The sequence below is a fragment of the Ascochyta rabiei genome, chromosome 17 (assembly GCF_004011695.2).
Source record: "Ascochyta rabiei chromosome 17, complete sequence".
In the NCBI taxonomy this organism is placed as follows: domain Eukaryota; kingdom Fungi; phylum Ascomycota; class Dothideomycetes; order Pleosporales; family Didymellaceae; genus Ascochyta; species Ascochyta rabiei.
Window position 1 is genome coordinate 611,060 of NC_082421.1, and position 20,850 is coordinate 631,909.

At 56.2% G+C, this 20,850-nt stretch overlaps 9 protein-coding genes across 10 annotated transcripts, besides 9 other annotated features; 4 read left to right on the top strand and 5 right to left on the bottom strand.

Moving 5' to 3' along the window:
* Positions 1-287: 287 nt before the first annotated feature.
* On the bottom strand, positions 288-2,487 carry EKO05_0009587 (uncharacterized protein; the record flags this gene model as incomplete). Its single annotated transcript, XM_059637569.1, has 2 exons — positions 288-2,284; positions 2,340-2,487. 2 exons carry the CDS (start codon positions 2,485-2,487, stop codon positions 288-290), a joined length of 2,145 nt encoding a protein of 714 aa, XP_059493552.1.
* Positions 2,488-3,053: 566 nt separating this feature from the next.
* Positions 3,054-3,085: a tandem repeat.
* A 1,310-nt stretch (positions 3,086-4,395) lies between these two features.
* Positions 4,396-4,435: a tandem repeat.
* A 546-nt stretch (positions 4,436-4,981) lies between these two features.
* Positions 4,982-5,062: a tandem repeat.
* Positions 5,024-5,993, top strand: EKO05_0009588 (WSC domain; the record flags this gene model as incomplete). Its single annotated transcript, XM_038942571.1, has 3 exons — positions 5,024-5,402; positions 5,460-5,926; positions 5,979-5,993. The coding sequence occupies 3 exons, from the start codon at positions 5,024-5,026 to the stop codon at positions 5,991-5,993; spliced, it is 861 nt and encodes a 286-aa protein (XP_038794979.1).
* Positions 5,576-5,620: a tandem repeat.
* Positions 5,994-6,968: 975 nt separating the features above from the next.
* Positions 6,969-7,010: a tandem repeat.
* Positions 7,011-7,072: 62 nt separating this feature from the next.
* Positions 7,073-7,114: a tandem repeat.
* Positions 7,115-7,184: 70 nt separating this feature from the next.
* Positions 7,185-7,219: a tandem repeat.
* A 355-nt stretch (positions 7,220-7,574) lies between these two features.
* On the bottom strand, positions 7,575-9,916 carry EKO05_0009589 (pig-Q; the record flags this gene model as incomplete). Its single annotated transcript, XM_038942494.2, has 5 exons — positions 7,575-7,883; positions 7,937-8,031; positions 8,083-8,544; positions 8,597-9,734; positions 9,782-9,916. 5 exons carry the CDS (start codon positions 9,914-9,916, stop codon positions 7,575-7,577), a joined length of 2,139 nt encoding a protein of 712 aa, XP_038794980.2.
* A 20-nt stretch (positions 9,917-9,936) lies between these two features.
* EKO05_0009590 (uncharacterized protein) lies at positions 9,937-10,266 on the bottom strand (the record flags this gene model as incomplete). Its single annotated transcript, XM_059637570.1, has 2 exons — positions 9,937-10,002; positions 10,054-10,266. 2 exons carry the CDS (start codon positions 10,264-10,266, stop codon positions 9,937-9,939), a joined length of 279 nt encoding a protein of 92 aa, XP_059493553.1.
* A 389-nt stretch (positions 10,267-10,655) lies between these two features.
* Positions 10,656-12,308, top strand: EKO05_0009591 (Ubiquitinyl hydrolase 1; the record flags this gene model as incomplete). The annotated part of the gene is made up of 1 exon (XM_038946897.2): positions 10,656-12,308. One exon carries the CDS (start codon positions 10,656-10,658, stop codon positions 12,306-12,308), a length of 1,653 nt encoding a protein of 550 aa, XP_038794981.2.
* Positions 12,309-12,512: 204 nt separating this feature from the next.
* Positions 12,513-13,922, top strand: EKO05_0009592 (uncharacterized protein; the record flags this gene model as incomplete). The annotated part of the gene is made up of 1 exon (XM_038946898.1): positions 12,513-13,922. The coding sequence occupies one exon, from the start codon at positions 12,513-12,515 to the stop codon at positions 13,920-13,922; it is 1,410 nt and encodes a 469-aa protein (XP_038794982.1).
* A 159-nt stretch (positions 13,923-14,081) lies between these two features.
* Positions 14,082-14,644, bottom strand: EKO05_0009593 (uncharacterized protein; the record flags this gene model as incomplete). Its single annotated transcript, XM_038942547.1, has 2 exons — positions 14,082-14,350; positions 14,614-14,644. The coding sequence occupies 2 exons, from the start codon at positions 14,642-14,644 to the stop codon at positions 14,082-14,084; spliced, it is 300 nt and encodes a 99-aa protein (XP_038794983.1).
* Positions 14,645-15,663: 1,019 nt separating this feature from the next.
* On the bottom strand, positions 15,664-18,386 carry EKO05_0009594 (Golgi transport complex subunit 3; the record flags this gene model as incomplete). Of its 2 annotated transcripts, none has more annotated exons than XM_038942473.1 (3): positions 15,664-16,530; positions 16,589-18,223; positions 18,282-18,386. In XM_038942473.1, 3 exons carry the CDS (start codon positions 18,384-18,386, stop codon positions 15,664-15,666), a joined length of 2,607 nt encoding a protein of 868 aa, XP_038794984.1. The 2 variants fall into 2 exon arrangements, with proteins under 2 accessions (XP_038794984.1, XP_059493554.1); XM_059637571.1 differs by having other exon boundaries at positions 16,589-18,195; positions 18,258-18,386.
* Positions 15,870-15,909: a tandem repeat.
* Positions 18,387-18,730: 344 nt separating the features above from the next.
* Positions 18,731-18,775: a tandem repeat.
* Position 18,776: 1 nt separating this feature from the next.
* Positions 18,777-20,561, top strand: EKO05_0009595 (uncharacterized protein; the record flags this gene model as incomplete). Its single annotated transcript, XM_038946899.1, has 1 exon — positions 18,777-20,561. The coding sequence occupies one exon, from the start codon at positions 18,777-18,779 to the stop codon at positions 20,559-20,561; it is 1,785 nt and encodes a 594-aa protein (XP_038794985.1).
* Positions 20,562-20,850: the final 289 nt, after the last annotated feature.

A 20,850-nucleotide genomic window follows, 5' to 3' on the forward strand; every position in this document is an offset into this window, starting at 1 on the left:
CTTACACAAACAACACTGGTGAATGAGACTGTCACGATCAGCTGAGCCTATACCAACGTAGGGTGGCTGGGATACGAGGGGCTGACAGCTAATGACAGCTGGGCTGAAGGTGGGGGTGGTGTTGACATCTAACTAGCTCAAGCTAAGCGTCTTGATACTGTTCATCACGAGATGAAATGCATACAGTTGCATGGACTTGATTTATTCGCTTGCTTGTGTAAAGGGTATACCGTCTGTTCAACATTGTCGCCGAGCTCATCATACCGCACAGTCATGATCTTACACACTCATATCAGCCCTAGCCTCTTCATGGTCCCAACATGTGCCTTGCCATGCTTGCTTCCTCCAACACCAACATATATCCGCTTAGCACGTCCGATGAGATCACCTCGCCACGTGTGGAAGTGATTCTCGACTCGCGCAGCTACTTCATTACCCTCCACTCTTGCCACAAGGTGGTACACCCAGATCAAGCGTCGGGCGCTGACGAAGCGGTTTTCCGTCAAAGGCCGAGTTATCGACGAATGCACAACAGCCTTGGTAAACAGAGGACCAATCGGGAGCGAGTTGGACATGAGATAGTTGTAAAGATAGTAAATGGATCGCCACACTTCGCGATGAGTGCGAGTTGTGTCCTGAGAATAATGGTAGGCGAGCTGGTGCACCACCGCTACACGCTCCATCAAGGACAAGTCTTTGGTGGCGTTGCGAAAGGCGATGGGAACGGCGTTGTTGGCGATTGCACGGCTCAGTAGGTGATCGAACTGGCGAACGCCTGCAAGACCTGCAACTTCTCCCATCCTTGCTGGCAGCGCGTGGCCCATTCGGTCCAGAACGTTGACCAGCTTCTCGCAAGCTTGTAACGTGTACGCTCTACTTTGCAACTGACTTTCCGACAGGTCGTCTGTCGGTGCGTGAAGGTCGTCGAGCTTCTCCACAACGAGTGCCTCGAAGTTAATTCCAGTGGAGAGAGGGAGCTTCTGTTCTTCCATCGTCCGTATGCAACGCAACAGTAGGCTGAGTCCAGCGTGACGAGCAACAAGCGGCAAGGCCACATCCAGCAGCTTGCTGTATTCGTTGGGTTCTGCCTGGAGCCAAAGAAGCACATCTGCCAAGAGTGCTTGGAACCGGCGTGGTTTGTCGGTAGTGGATGGTACCTGATACTCGAGATCCTGATGTAGGAGTAATGCTCTGACAAGAATCTCAGGGGGTACCATAGCTGGCGCGTCATAAGATAACAAACCCTGTGCAAGCGGGACCATGGCAGCCTTGAGCAGATCTTTGTGAACGCTTGCCTTGACATCGACTTGCTGGAGTAATTGTAACCATACGTTCATACGCCGCGATTTCAATGACTGTGCAGAATTACGCTTGCCTTTGGTCTGATTTGCGAAATGCAAAGTGACGGCAGGGACCTGGGCAAGCAATTGCTGGCGCGGCATATAGAACAACGCACGCGCTGCACTTGCGAAGAGATCGGGCGTCTCAGCAACACTGTAGATTGTAGAGATGATGACCTCTTTGTTGCGTGCTGATGGAGCAAGATGTGACAAAAGCAGTCTGTTTGCAGCACCCTCCCTCAAGTTGGCTGCAAGTGCATACAGCAGTCGTGTGACAGAGCTGGATTCCTTCGATCTTTCCAAGGAACCTGCATCCCCAGTGTGCTTGAGAAGGCGCAGCAAAACAGCGTCATAAGCTTCCGTTGTTGAGCGCTCTCCCTCTGCTGCCGATTGAGCCAAGACGCCATAGATTTGACGGACCAAAGATGATTTGCGGGCCTGTCTGGTCGTCGAAATGTCTTCCAGACAGTCCAAGAATCGGGTACAATCCTCTGCGCTCTGCAACAACTCCACGGACCGCAACAAACGACCCTTGTTTTCGAGCAGACTTTGAAGCACAGGTGTAGGGTTACATCCCAGATGGCGCATGTGCTGGAGCACCGCGGTGTAATATTTCCAGACGAGTGGGCTTGATGGCAAGCGCCCCGTGAAAGACTCCTTCACCAGCAGCGCACTGGGATTGTCTCCTGCAACCGCAAGCCTAGCCGTGAAGCTACTCAAGCCTATCTCGAGTTCATCGTCGCTGGTAGGGGCTTGCTTGGACGAGTGCGGACTGATGGCTTCCACTTCAACGTTGACATGTTGATCCGCAGTCTTTGTGAGGTACTGCGCCACAGATTGTGGGGTGAAGGAGTTTTGCGTGTCGCGATCGATCGAGCTCAAGTCGTTGGCTTGGCTTCGAGGCAGTAGGTCGCCGTACCGTGCGCCGTCCCAGGCTGAGGGAGCTGTGGTATGTTAGCAGCCGTACAACGTATCCAATTCTGAATCTACACCACATACGCGTATCTGATGCTGGCGCGTCCTTTGGTAGCGACGGCGGTTCGTATCTCCAAGCGTTCTGCGGTTGCGAGCGGTAGCCGAACAGCGCGTCGAGGCTCCAGGAGGTAGGAAGGCTGTCTTGTGGATAGAACCCAGCCGAGGCTGTCATGCGACGCTTCGCTGCCCTCCTCCGGGCTTCCAATGGCCCCGGGATGTTGCTGCCATGACGCTTTTGACGTGGACAGGTGCCGTGGAAAAATGCATGGACGGCCAAGGACAGAACATGGTCGGGCACCCAGATGTGTTGGGGTGCAGGAGATTGGAGCGATTGCACTGCTCGCTGGCAGGCGATTTGCGGACGTCGCATCAAGTGCAGTGCTGGTCATGAGAGGGTTCCCATGCCAGCTGCAGCGCGGGTTGAAGCTCTCGATTGGGACGGTTGGAGATGGGCACGTGACAGGGGTGGTCATGGAGCTTGTGATTGGTCAAGCGGTGAGCGATCGTTGTGCACTTGAGATACGCGTTCCACACGTGATGTTGTTTGGGCTGTTGGCACGAGCAGCCGCCATGCGAGCAGCCACGGCGATGTGGTCTGGTGGATGCTCAAGAGGGAGTTGAGTCTTCCGTACGCTCTTGGTTCCAAAAGAGGCCGTGTTTCGCTGCAGTTAGACGCATCATCAAGCATCTGAGTGACACCTGCCACAGCTTCTGGAAGCGAGTGGACTTGGTGCACGATGCAGGCTGCAGGCTGCAGGCTGCAGGCTGCACAGGCGGTAGACAGATGGGCTTGACCATCACAGTGGCACACTATGGCAGCGAGGCTGATGGAGCGCGTCAGGAGGGAGCCGTTCGGAGGGTGGAGTCTTCACAAGGCCGAGTGTTTCTGGCTCGGGCATAGCTCACGGGACGATGGGGTTCAGCTGCGCAATTTACAATTTAACGGGTTTGTCAGCTCTGTGGACATAGACGGTAGCGTTTGTAGCAGGGACGCGAGCCTCGACGCCTCTCCACTGTCGTTGCTGCGTGCACCGATGCAGGCAGTCTAGCCAGTGTCTGCACGCAGGAGAAGTTAGAAGCGTGTCGAGCGCAGGCTATGCGGCGTTGGAGTGATGGACCGATGATGCACAGGAGTGCGCTTCTGGGCGCCAGGCAACGTCAGCGACAGCGGAGTGGGCAGCCACCCAAAGCAAGCGCTCGCGATGTGCAGGTGCAGAGGGCCGCGCGGTTGGCCGAGCTCCCAGCATGCCGGGCTTGGGAAGTGGCAGCAGCTGTGGAAACGGCGGGAGCATGGGCCCGTGCGTGTCAGCAGCAGCGGGCCACGGGCCAATGAGGGCGCCGCGGGACCTGATGAAGCCAGGCAGTGGCAGGCACCGTGGACTGCTTGCGTTGCCCTCTGACAAGCGCAACACCGAGACGGCCGGGCGCTACTCCTTGCTGTCCGTTGCCGTCCGCTGCTGCACCCACACAGCGACACAGTCGTACACAGCGAGCCCGCCGCCCAAGGACAGCCGGCGGCGGTGGTGGAATGCGTGTCGACCGGCTGTCCAAGGGCGAGAGCGCCGTAGGCAGGCAGGCAGGCAGGTAATCAAGCAGGCAGGCAGGTAGTCAAGCAGGCAGGCAGGTAGTCAAGCAGGCAGGCAGGCAGTCGAGCAGGCAGGCAGTCGAGCAGGCAGGCAGTCGAGCAGGCAGGCAGTCGAGCAGTCAAGCAGTCAAGCAGTCAGTCAAGCAGTCAGTCAAGCAGTCAGTCAAGCAGTCAGTCAAGCAGTCAGTCAAGCAGTCAGTCAAGCAGTCAGTCAAGCAGTCAAGCAGTCAAACAGTCAAGCAGCCAATGAGTCAATCCGTCCATCAATCAATCCAACGGGCCCAGGGGGAGACCCAACTGGCCCAACTGGCCCGACTGACCCAGCTAGACCAGCGAGGCCAGCGGATTCGATTCTGGCGTCCGGCAGGGCTATGCGCTAGCAGCTCCACTAGGCCCCATCGAGACGTCCGCTCGTCGTTCCCCCTTCACGCAGGCCCACAGCACCACGCCCACGCCTGCTCGCTCATCGCTCCCCAACCCACCCAAGTCAGTCCTTGTCGTCTGTCGTCTGTCGTCTGTCGCCTGTCGTCTGTCGCTCGCCGCCCGTCGCTCGACCTCACATTCATTTCTGCTCTGCGTTTTGCTGCCTGTCCCTCGACCCTCCTTCTGCCACCACACTGCCGCCCCCCCTTCCTTCCTTTTGCTGCCGTCCAGTTCAAGGGGTAAATCCGAAACCTCGCCTCTTCATTCCGGCCCGTATCGTCAGCAACCCCAACACGCTGCGTTTCGACTTGGGCAATCGAGGGCATCGTCGAGCGAGTCCACTGCATCGCCGCTGTCCACTGCGCCTGGCTTCCCTGCGACTCGACGACGTTGGATCGAGGCCACAGCCAACCAACCCGCTCTACCCCATACCCTGCCACACCCACCCTCTCCGTCCTTCACCCGCCACGAGCCGCCTGCTCGTCCATCCACCTCGCCCATCCGGACGGCCCCGTTGCGTGCAAGTCGTCTGAACGGCATCGCCCTCGGCCTGTGCCCAGCTGAAGGTCCGGCCTCACTGCCTGCGTGCTCGACGACCACATCGCTGACGCCTCCTGCAGTCTGTACGAGTCGCTCGTCTACTGCGACCCACGGCAAACCTCGCCTCGCCTGACCGACCTCTCCCCGCTCCGCCTACACCATGGTCTCCTTCACTCTCACATCCGCCTTGGTCCTCGCCGCCACCCTGATGATGGCATCCGCCCAGGAAACAAGCTCCGACCCCTTCTGGGGCACCGTGACAACACCTTCCGCCATTGCTTCGCCGACAACCACCATAGCCGCCAACGCCATGGAGACGATCGGCTGCTTCGAGACCGGCACACCTCTGTCCAACTACGGCTTCTACGAGTACCAGAGCCCTGGTAACTGCCAGTTTGTGTGCCTCCAATACGGGAAGAACGTTCTCGGTCTGTCCAACGGTGTCGATTGCTGGTGCGGAGACCAGATCCCCGCACTGGATTGGCAGGTCAACAACAGCACCTGCGCTACAACATGTGGAGGAACCGATAAAGAGCTGTGTGAGTGAATGAACGCCTGACCCCATCTGCCCTGCTCGTGGAACTGACTCTTGACAGGCGGTGGAGCCAACAAGCTCTGGGTCATGCTTACCGGAAACACACGCAACAAAGTCGGGTACTTTTCCATCCCTGCAGACTCCTCATCGTCAGCAAAGACGTCATCGACTGCAGCATCCACCTCATCCGCTACCACCGCCTCCCCCTCCCCCTCCCCATCCAAGACGGCCTCCACCAACTCGGACAGCAAGCCGAACACGGCCGGTATCGCCGCAGGAGTAGTCGTCGGTGTCGTCGGCCTTGCTGCCATTATCGGTGGCGTCTGGTTTTTCCTGCGACGCAGACGTCAGCACCAGGCCGAGGAGGACTACCGTCGCAACGCAGCCGGCGTCAACGACTTCATCAACGGAGGCAAGACCGGTGCCTCCTCCCTAAACGATTCACGCATCGACCCCAGCTTCATGGACCGAAGGCAGAGCAACGGGAGCATCGCAGACAACGAAGACTACTCGAGGAGGATATTGAAGGTATGCCGTGATGCTGATGGAGAATCAAGCGTCCATGCTAACCCACACTTAGGTCACCAATGTATGAGCGCAATGACGATGGCACCTGGCAACCTCACCCCATCAACTTGATGCCGCCAGCACGCATCTCCTTTCATGATTGAATTGGAGTTTTCCTTGATGAACACCTCAATACCCCGATACCACCTCGCTAATCCTCACTCCCTTCTCATCTGTCCCGCACCAACGGTGCGCGACCATGCATGACGACGAGAGCAAGAAACCAATTTTGCGTTTGAGCTTTGAGGCGGGCATATCCTGTTCCCAACACTGGCTAGGACTTCTCCTCTGTTATATATCTCCGAGCTTTTCGAACCACATCTGGCGTCACGGGAGTTAGATTATGGACAATCAAATGGGCGATACAGTATCTTAGCGGCATCACGATTCGTATCTCTTTTTTTTCTCTTCATTACATCTCGGACAGTAGTTTTGTCCACGTCACTCTCTACTTTGCTCTACCTTATATACTGCTACCTCTTAGGTTCCTACTCTACCCCGAACCGTCTACTTCAATCTAGTGTCTCTCCCCGTATCCTCCCGGCTTTCCTCGTTCAACACCTCTCAAAAGTCCTTTTCTGTAGCGTTTGTAGCGGCAATGAAATACTTAGCAAAATCTCTGAACCAGCAACAACACTCATCTCTACGAAAGGTCCATCACCGCCATGCCAAAATTGAACACAAGGCACGCGAGCAAGCCACTCCAGCCCGTTAATTACATAGACAGCCCCGCCCCGCTATCAACGAGTCGTCTTGCCTTGCCTTGTTCTGCACAAGCCGAACCTGACCGGAGACTGGATGGATCAGCAGCGAACGTGGAGGCGGCTGCGTGCGATCAGCACAATACGGTGCACGATGGCATGATGACACGGTGGAAACATCAAGACTCTCGCTCTCACTCTCACACAAGCACACGAGCACACACACGTCGACCACCTGGAGGACCGACGGACTGCACGCCCTCGTCCCATATTTTATGCATCCATTCATTACCCATCCCTACCACGCACGCACGCACGCACGCACGCACGCACACAAGCACGCATCCGCACCGTGCCCAATCGTACAAAACCCACCGCCGCCGCCATCGGTCGGTGCGAAGCATGTCCTACCCCTGCCCTTGCCCCTGCCCCCTGGCCCCCTGCCGCCAAGACTCCCATCATCGTGGCGCGCTTTCGTCTCGGTGCCGCCTGGCGGGACGTGGTGTGGCTGGTGCCACGCGTGTGCGTGTGCGTGTGCGTGTGCGTGTTCGTGCGTCGGGGGTGACGAGAGGGAAATGAGGATTTTCGCGGCGAGGCGCAGCACAGTGCAGCGGCGGTGGAGCGGAGGGGGGAGGTCTGCTGAGACGGGTTGCTGGGACTTGCACGATCCGATGGTGATGTCGAGCAGTCGTGAGGTTTAGAAAGAGTGCTTACACAACACGAGGTGATACCCGCTGTGTACGGGTCTCGTCAAAGCATGGCCGCTTGGCTCATGTACAATTAGTCTGCTCTTCTGGTTTTGAATCGTAGTGGTAGAAGGTCAAGCTGGTGGTCACTGGATAGTCTGTACCTTGCACAGGGTACGCAGTTGTTGGCTTTGATTCATGTAATGCATTGAGCTCTACGTGTTACTTAGCAGCTCTCCTTCTCCGTCCATTGATCACTCCTTCGAACGAGGGCATCCGAGCATGCCCGTTAGGCCTGTGCGAGGATTTGACATCCCGCTCCGTGAGCTGCTTCCAAAGCTCGCCGATACTGACTCGATCGGCCGGAAGCATGCTGTACTGCAAACTATACAGATTTCTCCGATGGATGGGTGGCACAAATTGGCCAGATGCCAGGCTGAGGAAAACGCTCGGCGAGAAGTAATGCTTCCGTATGCGGTTACCAAGCTCGAAGTAAGACTGGAACATGGCGCCGAGGGGTAGAGGGACAGACTGTGGTGGGCCGTTAGTAAAACAGGTAAGACGTGCTTTTGGATCCTGTATACCTTGAGGCGAATGTAGGCGATCGGTGCTGGGTCAAGCTCGTCTCTGAGATGCGACTTGCTATCCGTTGAGCCTTGCAACTCGAAGCATATGCCACCTTGGAGGCCGTTAGTGACGTTTTATTTGGGAAAAAGCACGCGCAACCTACCTGGCAGTCGTCGCGAATCTTTGAGCCTGAGCATGACCGCGAAGAGAGGAAAGTGGTTCAGACATGCTAACCCAATCTCAAGCCCAGCCTTCAGCGCGATGACAGCCACCCTTGCACTTGCGAACGTCAAGTAGAAGACGAACACTGTCGGCAGCAAGAAAAACTGCAGTGTGAAGAGTATTGTACCCAACAGTAGCTGGTCTAGGTCGTAGTCGCAGGAATCGATTCGGTTTCGAAGGATGTTGCGCTTCTTGCCACGGAAGAGGTGGAAGAGAGAGATGATGATGGTCAGCTGCCAGTGGAAGATGCGAGCGGAGGCGATGTAGAAAGAATAAATGTGTAGCGTCAACAAAGACACGATGTCCGAGAAGAGCGAAATAGGCATCGTAGCACCAGCAAAGGCCGAATAGCCAATGATCTGGATTAGGGCCGGCAGATGGGGTCGCAGTATGGACATGATTCCTACAGATGTCAGCTTTGACCAAGTGTTGCACACAAAGAGACGTGCGCGTACCAGCCCAGTATTCGATGACCCAAAGAAACAGGTCGCCCAGGAAAGCTGCAAGCTCGGTGTTGAGCTTCAGACCTCCCGGTGGTGGCCAACCTGTGAGCCAGGAGATCATACGTCGCAGACCTTCAATTGACCAAGCACTGAAGATGGTGTCGACCTGTGCGGCGACGAACGAAGAATTCTCGATGATATAGGAACCCAGAGCAATGCCCATGATGACATCGTTGGCGACTAGCCACAGGCTGTTGTAGAAACGAATGTACTCCGGGTGACTGTTCGTGATGCTTCCCCAGCTAGCCTTCCTCTTGCGCAGCGTGAGATACTGGATCGGCCAGTAGCAGAACTGCTGTAATCGTATGTCGATCTGCTGCGCTGTCGCAGATATGTCTTTCAACGCAGGCGAGTCAGGTGACAGCCGCCAGTCGAGGACACGCAAGATGTACTCGCCCGCTATGCGGTGAGCCATCAAGCCGAGGACGAAGAGCTGTGCGGCTATGGGCCATAACCAGACCGTCAAGAAGTACCATAAGCTAGCGTAGATGTAGTCCCGCAGATTGTTCGCTGACTCGACGACTCGCTCGCTGACGCTCAAGGCACGTTTCATGCGCCTGCCGATCATGCCGATGTTCTGCTGCAGAAGCGCATCCAGCTCAGAAGAACAGTTCACCTGCTCAATGAGAGTGGGCAACGCGGCCTCTTTCGGAGTAGGTGGGTGTGCGACTACTTTGTGCAACTTCAGCTTCTCGACGAGCATTGCCTTCTTCCTCTTCCGTTGTTCTTCCTCAGCTTCATGCTTCTCAAAAGCCATGTCCCATTTCTCGCTGATGCTCTTGTCTCCCAGAGCAAGTGCGATTGGCGTCAACGAGAGGTACTGCATGCGCATTGGGTCTGGTCGGTCGTAGACAACGATTTGTATGGTCGACAGCATGTCGGCAGGGCAGTACCATCGCGGCAGGCGGTTCGACGGATCGGTGTACGCAGAGAGGAGGTTCTTGTGGACATGCTCCGCTGGTGCCTTGGGGTTGACCTCACCCAGGACACGCAGAGAGGTGTGTCCACATCGCGCAAGCAGCTCTTTGATGTCGTGCGGGCTATGTCGTAGCAGAGTGCCTACTACCAGCGCGTTCTCGACATTGCGAAGCTAGACACCGTGAGCGGTGCATCTTCCCCGAACGCTCACATACCCACCTCGACTTCTTGTAGGATGGAGACGACAAAGACATCCAATTCCGAGTTTCTGAACCCTACCAGGACGCCAGATTGAGGTCCGTTCGGTGCGTCTGATGGCCAGAATATGCGCATCAGCCCATTGTGTGCGCCCATGTCACCATTCTGCTACCCCACTAGAACGACCCTCGACGTTTGAGCTGCTCGCGCGCAGAGATGCCGCCAGTACCGACTCGTGGATGCTGCGTCGGTTAGCCCCATTATTCCCTGCGTTCATTTGAGGTCGAACCGACCAGGTCTGTCTCTTCGGTTGCCAGGCGTGCGAAAGGCAGTGCAAGCAGGAAGAAGAACAACGACAGGATCGCAAAGCCCTTTGCAGCTCTGGTGACAACTCCGTGGTCCCAAGCAAAGATTGCTAATTCGTAGAAGCGAGTAGTGAGGTCCCAGCGTGCAGTCGAGTATCCTGCGACGAAGATTCCGAGCGTAACAATGGAGAATGCGTGCATCTACAGCTGCTGCAACGGCATGCCAAGCCCGGTGGAAGTGGCAGTCTCAAGCTTCAATTCTGATATGCTGGCAATGTCGCAAACCTGTCAGCTTGGTCAAACATGCGCGCCGAGAGAGAGCTATGCACTGCGTAGAAAGGGGTAGCGGCGTAGCGGCGTGGCGGCGTAGCGCACTGTTTGGCTCATAGCGTTGTCATTATCGATCAGGTGTACATACCAGACGCGTGTGTGGAAAGCGCGACTGGGGGGAGCTTCGGCCAATCAACGCCTGCGTCACCGCAGACCACTAGCCTTCACCATCACTCCTTCTGCCACACATGGCGCTGTTGCAGCCCTCCAAAAATAGCTGCAATTGATTGCTTTGATGACCCTCGCAATGGCTGTTTGCCATGTGCCGCACACTTTTACCTGAACGCCCACCAGTCGACCCTAGACATCTCCACCTTCTGCCACCGCACTCATCCTGCGTACGCGATCTTGTCTTGTCCTCTCCGCCATCCTACTCAGACGCAATGGCCGCTCACACGATATCTGGTACTATGTTACAAGACAAGAGCTCCGTGCCAGATGCAGGCAAGAATACCAGTCACGATGAACCAACAGCTTCACCGACCACCAACAGATCCGCCAGTAAACCAGAGCAGTCTGGCGAAGTACTCGGCGATGAGGTTGTTGATGGGAGTGACGTCAAACGCGAGCGATCCCAAGACGCGTCTCTAGCCAGCAAGAGGTGTCTGCCCGAGCCATGCACCAATGAAGAAGAACCTGAGTCTAAGAACATGAAGCGATCCTGCACATCCCTAAATGGCAACGCTGAGCCTACGCCGGAGATCAGCAAAGAGACATGGCAAGGCTTTTGCGAAATTGAATCGGAGCCGGCCTACTTTGCCACTATCCTACGAGATATGGGCGTACAAGGCATCAATGTCCGGGAGGTTTTCGCAATGGAGCCATGGTTTTTGGAAACACTTCCACAGCCCACCTACGGTCTGATTCTGCTTTACCGGTATCGTGACAATGGCTCTTCTGAACGGCCCACGGAGGCGCCACGCCCCTTGTGGTTCGCCAACCAGCTCCCAGCTCAGAACAGTTGTGCAACATTAGCCATGATCAACATCATCATGAATAGCACCGATGTTGAGATCGGAGATCACCTGCAGCAATTCAAAGACTTTACGGAAGACTTTACACCCTATCAGCGAGGTGAGGCGCTCGCCAGTTTTGACTTTGTTAAGAAGATACACAACTCCTTTGCAAAGAGGATGGATATGCTTGAAGCAGACAAGCATCTCTCTTATAAAGTCAAGAAAGCACAGCGTCTTCTCAAGGACAAAAAGGCTCGACGCAAATCTACCGATTCTGCAGCTACAGATGATAGCGCTGAAGGCTATGAAGACAATGCACATCACTTCATAGCATATATCCCAGCAGGCAACGAAGTCTGGATGCTCGACGGTTTTAACGCACAGCCAACAAGTGTAGCCCAATTCGATACAGAGCGAGGGGAGACCTGGCTTTCTCTGGCTGCGGAGTCCATACTCTCCATCATGGCTGATGAGGGCCACGAGTATACCAGTTTTGCCATCACACAGTCCCCCCTGCTGCCCCTTCGCGAGCAGGCTTGCCTTGCAATCGACACCATCAAACACATTGAGTTACGTCTGGATCACATTTCGAGAGACTGGAGGTCTCTTGCTACCGACGAACCATCCCCACCAAATCTTCAAATGCTCGGTATCGAAGATCAGCTATCTCTGCACACTGTGCCGGATACAGTGGCGACAGCTATCTCGAACGAGGAAATGCCCGCTCTGGTTGAACGACGGAAACAAGTTTTCATAGACCTGGACCAGCTTGCAGCAGATATCGCGTCAGAAACGCAGACCGAAGCTGAGGAGACCCAGAAGGCTGCCCAGCGGCGGTACGATTGCGGGCCTGTGATCAAGATGTGGGCAGAGATGCTCGCCGGCAACGGGTTTCTGGAGGGAAATCTCGATGGCTTTATGCCTTCTAGCAGCCGAGACAAGAAGGCGAAGAAATGAGAGCCGTGTTAACTGTTTGCATACACTTACACATCTCCATAAAAACCAATAATACCATCTTGCACGTTCAATCTTGAAGCCAGCCTGCAGACAGCTCCACCAGTGAGGGCACGAAGCCGAGCGCTAGCGGCTACCCTGCAGATCCGAAGCTCAACTTTCTCAAGGTTCACGTCATACCTTCAACACACATCAAGAAGTCTCGAAATGGAGTTCCAGAAGGGCGAACGCGTTTTCCTCAACTTTGAGACCGGTGGTGTCGAAAAGACGGAGCAAGAGACAGTGCCCGAGCGTACAGTAATACCAGCCTTTGACTTTGTCGGCGATATCCTCGAGCACAATCCAGCTTCAGCCACCCCACCGGTCGCACCCTCCTTCAAGACGAATTCAAATGGCTTCCCAGCTTACAAGAAGCGCACACCAAGAGTCTCGGCCTTCAAACAGCAACGTGCGGCCAAGGAACAGCAAGCCACTGCAGTACCAAAGGCGCAGGACGCTTCGAGTCTACACAATGCGCCGCCACCACGCGCAAAGTTTGAGCCCGATGAGGAGAGACGGGCGATAGACGAGGAGAACCAGCGAAGGTTAGACGCCATGTCGGAAGAGGAAATAGAGGAGGAGCGCAGAGAACTCATGGCGAATCTCAGTCCTGAGATGATACGGAGACTGCTTATGCGGTCGAGTATTGATGACGGGAGCAACGAGCGGCAGCGCTGGCCAGAGGAAGAGCCTGCGACATCTGAACCTGAACCTGCACTCGAAACACGGCATGTTGAGCCAGAGCCTGAGCCAGCAACGAAACCGTCGACCTCGAAGAAGGTGTCATTTGCAGCGCCAGCAACAGAAGACGATACGCCAGTAAAAGCTTCAGGTACCGCATCAGACACTGCAACGGACGAGCAAGCCCATACCTACACCGAAGAGGCGACCGGCTCACTCCACTTCCCAGCGACACCACAACCACCCGACCTCGACCCCAACGACCCCGACTTCCTCAAGAACATGCACGCTAAATACTTCCCTTCGCTCGCCTACAACCCTTCCACGCTATCATGGATGACGCCCATCGACCCCAGCGATAAGTCGTCGCCCTACCACCCCTCACAAACCGCCCTCGACGCCTCGGAGCTACGCTTCGACTTCAAAGGCACCCTCCTAGCGCCGAGCATCGCACGCGAGATACCCAGCGACAGGGGTCTCCACCACCACGCGCACGCGCCCGAAGCTGCCGGCTACACGATACCCGAGCTTGCGGTGACTGCGAGAAGCGCCGTGCCTGCACAGCGGTGCATGGCATACCAGACGCTGGGGCGCATACTGTACCGATTGGGGCAAGGGGAATATGGTGTCGAGAGACCGCGGCAGGAGACCGACGGGCCGGTGCGGGTAGCGCAGAATCCAGACGCAGATGCCGAAGAGGATGACGAGGCGGACGAGGCGGACGTTGGACACTACATGGCGGCTGGACTGTGGCAATGCATTGAGGACGGCAGGGTTATCGAGACGCTGACCGAGGAGGCGAGTCGAGAAAAGGGACATTTGACAGCGCGAACGTTTGCTCAAGAGGCGCTGTGGAATTGGCGGCGCGGCGGGGGGAGGAAGAGACACGCTGTGTAAACCCGCCGTTCTCGCCTTGCGACCAAGACACATACACAGTCCCAGAAAGATAGATTCTGACCAATACCCTACATCATGAACCAAGCAGACCAAGCAGCCGTATCGCCGCCTCAACGCCATTCCAATGTATTCCCCTCGCGCGACCCCGTTGATACCGTCTCACGCCTCCATCAGCCCAACATCGACCTCCTTCGGCCCCTTCTTCACCGCATGATCCAGCGTCTTGTCCAGCTCGCGGTACTCCTTCTCCTCCTGCGGGCTCTTGACTATAGTCTTCGCCAGACTAGCAATCTTGCCGACCGAGCTCTGGCGCTCGAGCGCAGGAGGAGACTTTGACGCGCCGCCAGCACGGGCGGCATTGGAGTCTGCGGAGCCCGTCGAGTCTGTCGCCGACGATGTGTGCAGGGGTATGTGCGGGTGAGCAGGTTCTAGTCGCCGGGTCAGTCGGCGGTAGTTGGGTGTATGGCGACGCGCGGTAGGATGATGCGCTGCGTGCGTCGTCAGGTGAGCATGCAGCCGTCGTGTGCGTATACACTCGGCGTCGTATATGCCAGGTTAGACTGGCAGGAAGCGTGGAAGCATCGCTTTCGGTAATCCGCTACATGCGTAGTCCACCGTAAACGCTCGAGGCCACGCAGGGGCCGGGCCGTGCACTAATCAGGTGCGGTGTACAAAGAAGAAAGCGACGGACCTTCGAACTGCAGCGAGTCGTTGCTGCCCATGGTGTCTGATTCGTTGAATGGGTCGCTTGTTGCAGTGCCGATTGGGACCAGGCGTTGTATCGTGTAATTATGAGGTAGAGGAAAATCGTCCTGTATGCTGTCGCTATTGTTATACGGCGACTCGCGTTGCCGCAGACAAAGACAGGGCTACGTCAGCGGCTGACAAAGTGGGCTGTGTTTTGGTGGGGGAGCGGGGAGGGCGTTGTGGTCATCATCGGCATCTGTGCCTGAACATCGAGGTCGATTTCTTTGCAGAACCAGCACAGCTCTGTCTTGTCAACGCTCTTGCTCAGCGCACTTACTGCTTTTCGTGGACGTACACTTTTCTACGGAAAAATTAATACTCTCTGCATTTCAACTTGAACAGGCAGGGTATATAGAGCCGAAAGTGCGGTTTCCAACCAATCCTGCCATGTGACACATCGTTTGGCAACTACCCAGGAAAGAAACAGCCAAATACCGAGAGTACGTGCAGATGTAGTGAACAGAAGAAGAGGTCGTCCATGTTTATTGTCTATATCTGTTACAATATCTGTTAGTGTCCAAGACCAACATCATCTCCACATCTACCCCCCCCCCCCCCCCAGCCTTCAAAGGCAACCAAAACGCCATGCAACAAGCAACGCCGTTCAAACTCTAGCACGAATTGTCCAGTGGTAGATGGCATTGTGTCATGGTGCTCGTTTGCGAGGGATTGCAAGTGATGATACACCGAACGAGGACTGCGCACGCTGTGGTTGATGTGTTCGGGAGAATGAACTGTACGGCTGAGTGGTAGCCTTGAACGTTATCCTACCGCGGTGCTTTGTCCCGGGTGTTACGATTCGGAACAAAGAGCAAGGAGTGTTGCGCAACTGTAGAACATCAGTCAAGATGTAGGGTTATGCTGAGCAAAATCTGAAAGATATTCGGTGTTGTGAGGACGACGATCAAGGAACGACCGCGAGACGGCTTGACGCGCACAGAGAAATGGTTGTTGAAATTTCACGTGGCTAGATTCGGCCAGGTTCAGAGGGTGACTATCTAATACTCAGCCCTCTCCCTGTGGCCCCAGTTCTCATTGTGCCCGTCCTCCCGCTGACGGCGCCCATGCTATCCGTGTCACTGTCGTCGCCATTCAAGTCGGAGTGTTCGTCGTCGTCGTCGACGATGCCTAGCCCAAGGTTGCCAACTCTGAACGTATTGGTGCACCACTCATGGAACACGTCGGGATCCCAAACACCGTCTTCCCTACCCTTGCCCTTCCCGCTTCTTCCCGTTCCATTTGTCCCGTTTAGTGAAGGCGTGTAGGAAGTATCGAACCAGTCTTCGTAGGTCTGTGTTACAGACTCCATGACAGCTGCTACAAGCATCTCGCGGGTCCGGGCATCACTGATGTACTCTTCGAGCTTACCGCGCAGGAACGGGGTTTCCTGCTCGACATTCTGCCGTATCTTGGCCGTGCGCGCTGGCGCCTCAGCAACTGGCACCTTCTTGTTGTTTTTCGTGTCGATAGGTGCTACCATCCGGGCAACGAACTGGCCAGTGAAGTCGTTGATTGCCTGTCGCAGTCGCGCGTCTACTTCTGCTTTTGCGTCAAGCATGTTGTCGACGACCTTGGGAATGAGCAGGCCAACAAGGTTGCGTGGGTTGAAAAGCCCTCCTCGTTCGCGCAACTCCCAGAAGGTGTTGGTGACGCTCCATATGTCGTACTTGATATCCGTTTCTGGCGTCACAAACTCGATGTCGAAAGCTACAATCTGTTGCTTGAGCAGAAGGAGATGTGAGACAAGAAAGAGTGCCGCATCGGTTGGAGACGCGGACTTGGTGATCAACGCGCTGGCTTGTGTGAGCGACATCGTAGTGCTGTGAACGATGTGATGCGCCAGGTCGTCAAAAACGGAAGACTGTGGATCTTGTCAGCAAGTATTTCAGATAGCTTGGTGATTGGAAGATAGAGCTCACATGCACCAGCCGATAAATCTTACTGAGCAGCCATATGGCTTTCCTCAGCGTCGGGTACCAGTCTTTGAACGCGGCTTCTGTGTTGAAGTTCCAACGCGAGTCGGGATCGTCCTCTTCGACCACCATAGGCGTCTTTGGCATTGTTGGGGTTGGTGGAATCTCTGACTTCTTTTGCTTCTTCCCTGAAAGTACAGGCTGATTTGACTTCGCGCCCTGCCCTGCCAGTTTCACGTTCTTGGCTGGGTAGTTCAAGTCTTCGGGCTTCGGCTTGTAGCGCTCGATGTCGTCCCGCAAGATGGCTAACGACAAGAACACAAGTCGGTTCTGCGCGTCTTGCAGAGCAGGGTGTACCAAGACAGAAAAGTCGAGCTTGTCTGCTTCGACAGGAGACTGCTCGTCTTCGTCATCCTCCATGTAACGGGTCTGCAGAAGTGTGCAAAGCTCGCAAAGCTTGAGGATTTGCGTTTCATGGATAGTCCGAGGTCGCAGATGATCATAGAGCGGCTCACACATTGCTTCGAGGAAGTCGTACATTCCGCCATCGCCGTCAAACCACTCACGCCATAGGTCGTGCTCGTCGATGCAGATGCCACGGATGTAGCTGATACTGCTGCGCGCGAACGCCACCAGGTCTTTCGACGTGCTCGGTGCTTGCGCAATCTCGTTGGTCTTCTTTGCAACGATTGGTAAAATCAGACGTCCACGGGTGGTGGAGTAGCTCTGATATAGCTCGTTCATCAAGCTTTGATATTCTGCCTCGGCGCCTGGCGCTGCACCTGCTGGCAGAACCGCTCGCTTCTGTATCTCCAGCCCCAGCTTCTTCAGCTCTGGCGCACCAATACGAAACTTGGCGTACAGCAGTGCAGACATGGTAGTGTCGTTCAGTTGACGGTCGGCGATCCTCTTCGCAACATCGGCGGCGATCTCGCGCAAGGCTTCGGTGAAGTGGACTCGGATCAGCGTGAGGGCTCGTGTGAGAAGCAAGCGATATCTTGAACGGTAGGTCTCGGCCTCGCGGTGCTTCGTGTGGGCCTGCATGTACTCGAGACAGCTGTCGAGGTTCGCCAGCATGTCTGTAAACTCTTTGCCTCGCACAATCTTCGATGCGCCTGGTGCGTTGAGACGCTTTGTGGTAGGCTCCAGGTAGACGTAGTAGCGCAAGTTTTGTTCCATGTCTTCGGCAAGCTTCGTGATGCGCTTCTGGTCGCTGATCAGGCCCTCGCACTGTTCGCGGAAGGCAGTTGTCTGTGCCTCGACGGTTTTGAACGAGTCAGAGAGGGAAGAGAGGGTGTCGAGGGTCGAGTTGGTGTCGGCGATCACGTTGCCCAGGTGGTTGCTCGTCAGATGTAGCTGGACATGGTAGGCCTTGTACTCGTCGTGGCTGGCCTCGAGCAGGTCCTCGTGGACGCCTCCATACCAGGCAGCAAAGTCGAGCTCGTTGGCGATGTTTTCCTGCGACTTCTTCTTCACCAGCGCCTTCTCTTTCTTGATGTGTGCCCGCACTACCGAGTAGAAGTCGCTGTAGGACTTGGCGCGTCTGGCCACGGTGGCCGGTGGGGGTCCATTGAACTTCGCCGGGCCTTCCTCTACGGTCTCAGGGATTCCTTCTGCGCGCTCGACGTCAGCGTGGTTCTCCTACGGTGAAGTCATCAATATCGCTCTGACGTACCCATGCAGCAGATGGCGGGCTTACGTTGGGCTGGCGCAGCAGACTCTCGCGGCGGCGGTGCTGCTGCGGTGGCTCCTCCTTCTTGGCCACGCGAGGCACGAAGGAACTGTACCACGACTCTCCCTCCATGGCGGTGCAGTGGGTGTGGCTTCAACCTGGACCGGCAGACATTCGGTGTCCCTTGCGTTCGTTCCACCACCACCGACACCACGCGTTGCTATCAGATGTCGGCGGTCGGCGCTTGAGAGCTTGGCCAATCAGAGGGAGGAAGTTGATCTGATAAGCCGAGCATAGCATGGGATGGCAGTAATGACGTTCTAGATATCCGATCTCGCCGCAGACGACCTCGCGACAGCTATCGAGCCGCGGTATTACCAACGTGGAGTGACCCCAGGGGCTTTTCAAAGTGCCAATGTCGACGTGCAATACCCGGTGAAGCCCCAATCTCTGAGCAGTCCACCGAACAACGCCTTCACACCCACTCACACCACCCCACACCACACCACACCACACCACACGATGCTCAGCGCCCAGTGCCTCTCACGCGCCACTGCTCGAGCCCCGCATGTCCCGCGAACATGCAGAAACATCGCGACCCGGCCACAGCGCCCCCAAGTACGAGCGGCGACACACCCCTATGCCCAGCGGCGACAGCAGCATTTCATCCGCTCCCTAGCCACCGTCACTGCGCTCTGGGCAGCGGCCTCGGCCTTCCAATACGTCAACGGCAACATGGTCGGCGAGGTACATGCCGAAGAGCACAAGGACGAGGAGGAAGTCATGCAGTTTGAGGCGCCGCGACGCAAGCCAAAGTCGACCGACGACAACCGGAACATCATCAGCTCGCAGCACCTGCAAGTACAGAGGAGCTGGGAGAACCCTGGAGTCTACGCGTGGGGCTCCAACGCGGGAAAGACGGTGGCACCAGACTCGGACGAGAAGTACATCAAGACACCGCGACGCATAAAATACTTCGACGGCAAGCTCCTGCGCGACATCAAGCTGGACAGGAACTTTGGCGCGGCCATCGACGACAAGGGCGATCTGTTGCAGTGGGGGGTGGACTTCTCGAAAGAGGCGAGCGAGCCCACAAAAACACTGCGTGGCAAGGGCCTCACCTCGCTGGCTATTTCGCGCGATCGCATCATCGCTCTCTCGTCCAACGGCGCCGTGTACTCGATACCCGTCTCGCAGACAGAGCAGAAGGAAGGGCCCAAGCCCGCATCCACCTCCTGGATCCCCTTCTGGGGCGGCTCGAACGATGTCTCCTACCGCATACGTACACCTGAGAACTTGGCATGGAGCGAGAAGGTCGTCGACGTCAAGTCCGGCCTCGAACACGCCCTTCTCCTCACCTCTGCTGGGCGAGTATACTCGTTGGCATCAGGTACACAGAACTTTCCCGCCAAGGGCCAGCTCGGTATTCCCGGCCTGACCTGGGAGTCCAGGCCTCAGGGCGCTTTCGACCTCCCACACGAGATCACAACGCTGAAGGGTTTCCCCATCTCCAAGATCGCAACCGGTGACTACCACAGCCTCGTTTGCGATTCTGCAGGCCGTGCCTTCTCTTTTGGTGACAACACCTCTGGTCAACTTGGTTTCCCCTTCAACTCCGAAGCGCTCTCGGTCGACGCGCCCTCCCTGCTCCCCACACAGAAACTCTACGCCGGCACCGCTCAGCAAGGCAAGATCACCAACGTCTTCGCCGGCGGCAACACATCATACCTCACTGTTGAGGCCAGCAAGCCCAACGAGAGCCGCGTTACAGCCGACACCTTCGCCTTTGGCCACGGCTTGACCGGCCAGCTCGGTGTCGGCCGCTGGATCCACACCCAAGCCGATCCCACCAAGATCCCCGCCTTCTCTGGGCTGTTCGAGTGGGATGAAGTTGCCAACACTGCCATCCCCATCAAGCTTCACAACATCTCCGTCGGCGCAACGCACGCCGCAGCCGTCATGGACAACGTCGCATCCGTTGTCACCGCAGGCAAATCCAAGAAGCTGACAGAGAATGACACGAACTGGGGGCGCGACATCCTGTTCTGGGGCAACAACGAGTTTTACCAGATTGGCAGCGGGAAGCGAAGCAACGTTGCGACACCTACCTATATTCAGCCCCTCGACCAGCAGGCCGAGAACGAGCGCGCAGCGAGCGTGAGCATGGTAGGCAAGCTGAGGGAGAAGGAAATGCACCGGTTCCAGATCAGCCCGAGAGCGAAAGTAAAGGTCAACGGTAGGACGGTGGAAATTGAGCAGAAAGTCGAATGTGGACGGGGCGTGACTGCTGTCTACTCGGCTGTCTAAGTCACGACAGTGAATACGCAGGTGATGTTCCATACGAACGCATAGATTACCGCTTCGTACTGCGACCTGCATGCGCTCACTACATAGCCTCCTCCCTTTCTTGTACATTGTATTTTCTCCTAGCGAACCTGAGGTAGCCCTTTTTTTCTTCCCGCTCATCTGTTGTACCACCACAGGCGTCCAGCGTCTCTCCAAACACCAAACCACACTTTCAAGCCAACACTGCCCGTCCGCGAACCAAAGTGCATTGTTGTGCATGTCATCTCGCTCGCTGCGCCTCCTTACAGCC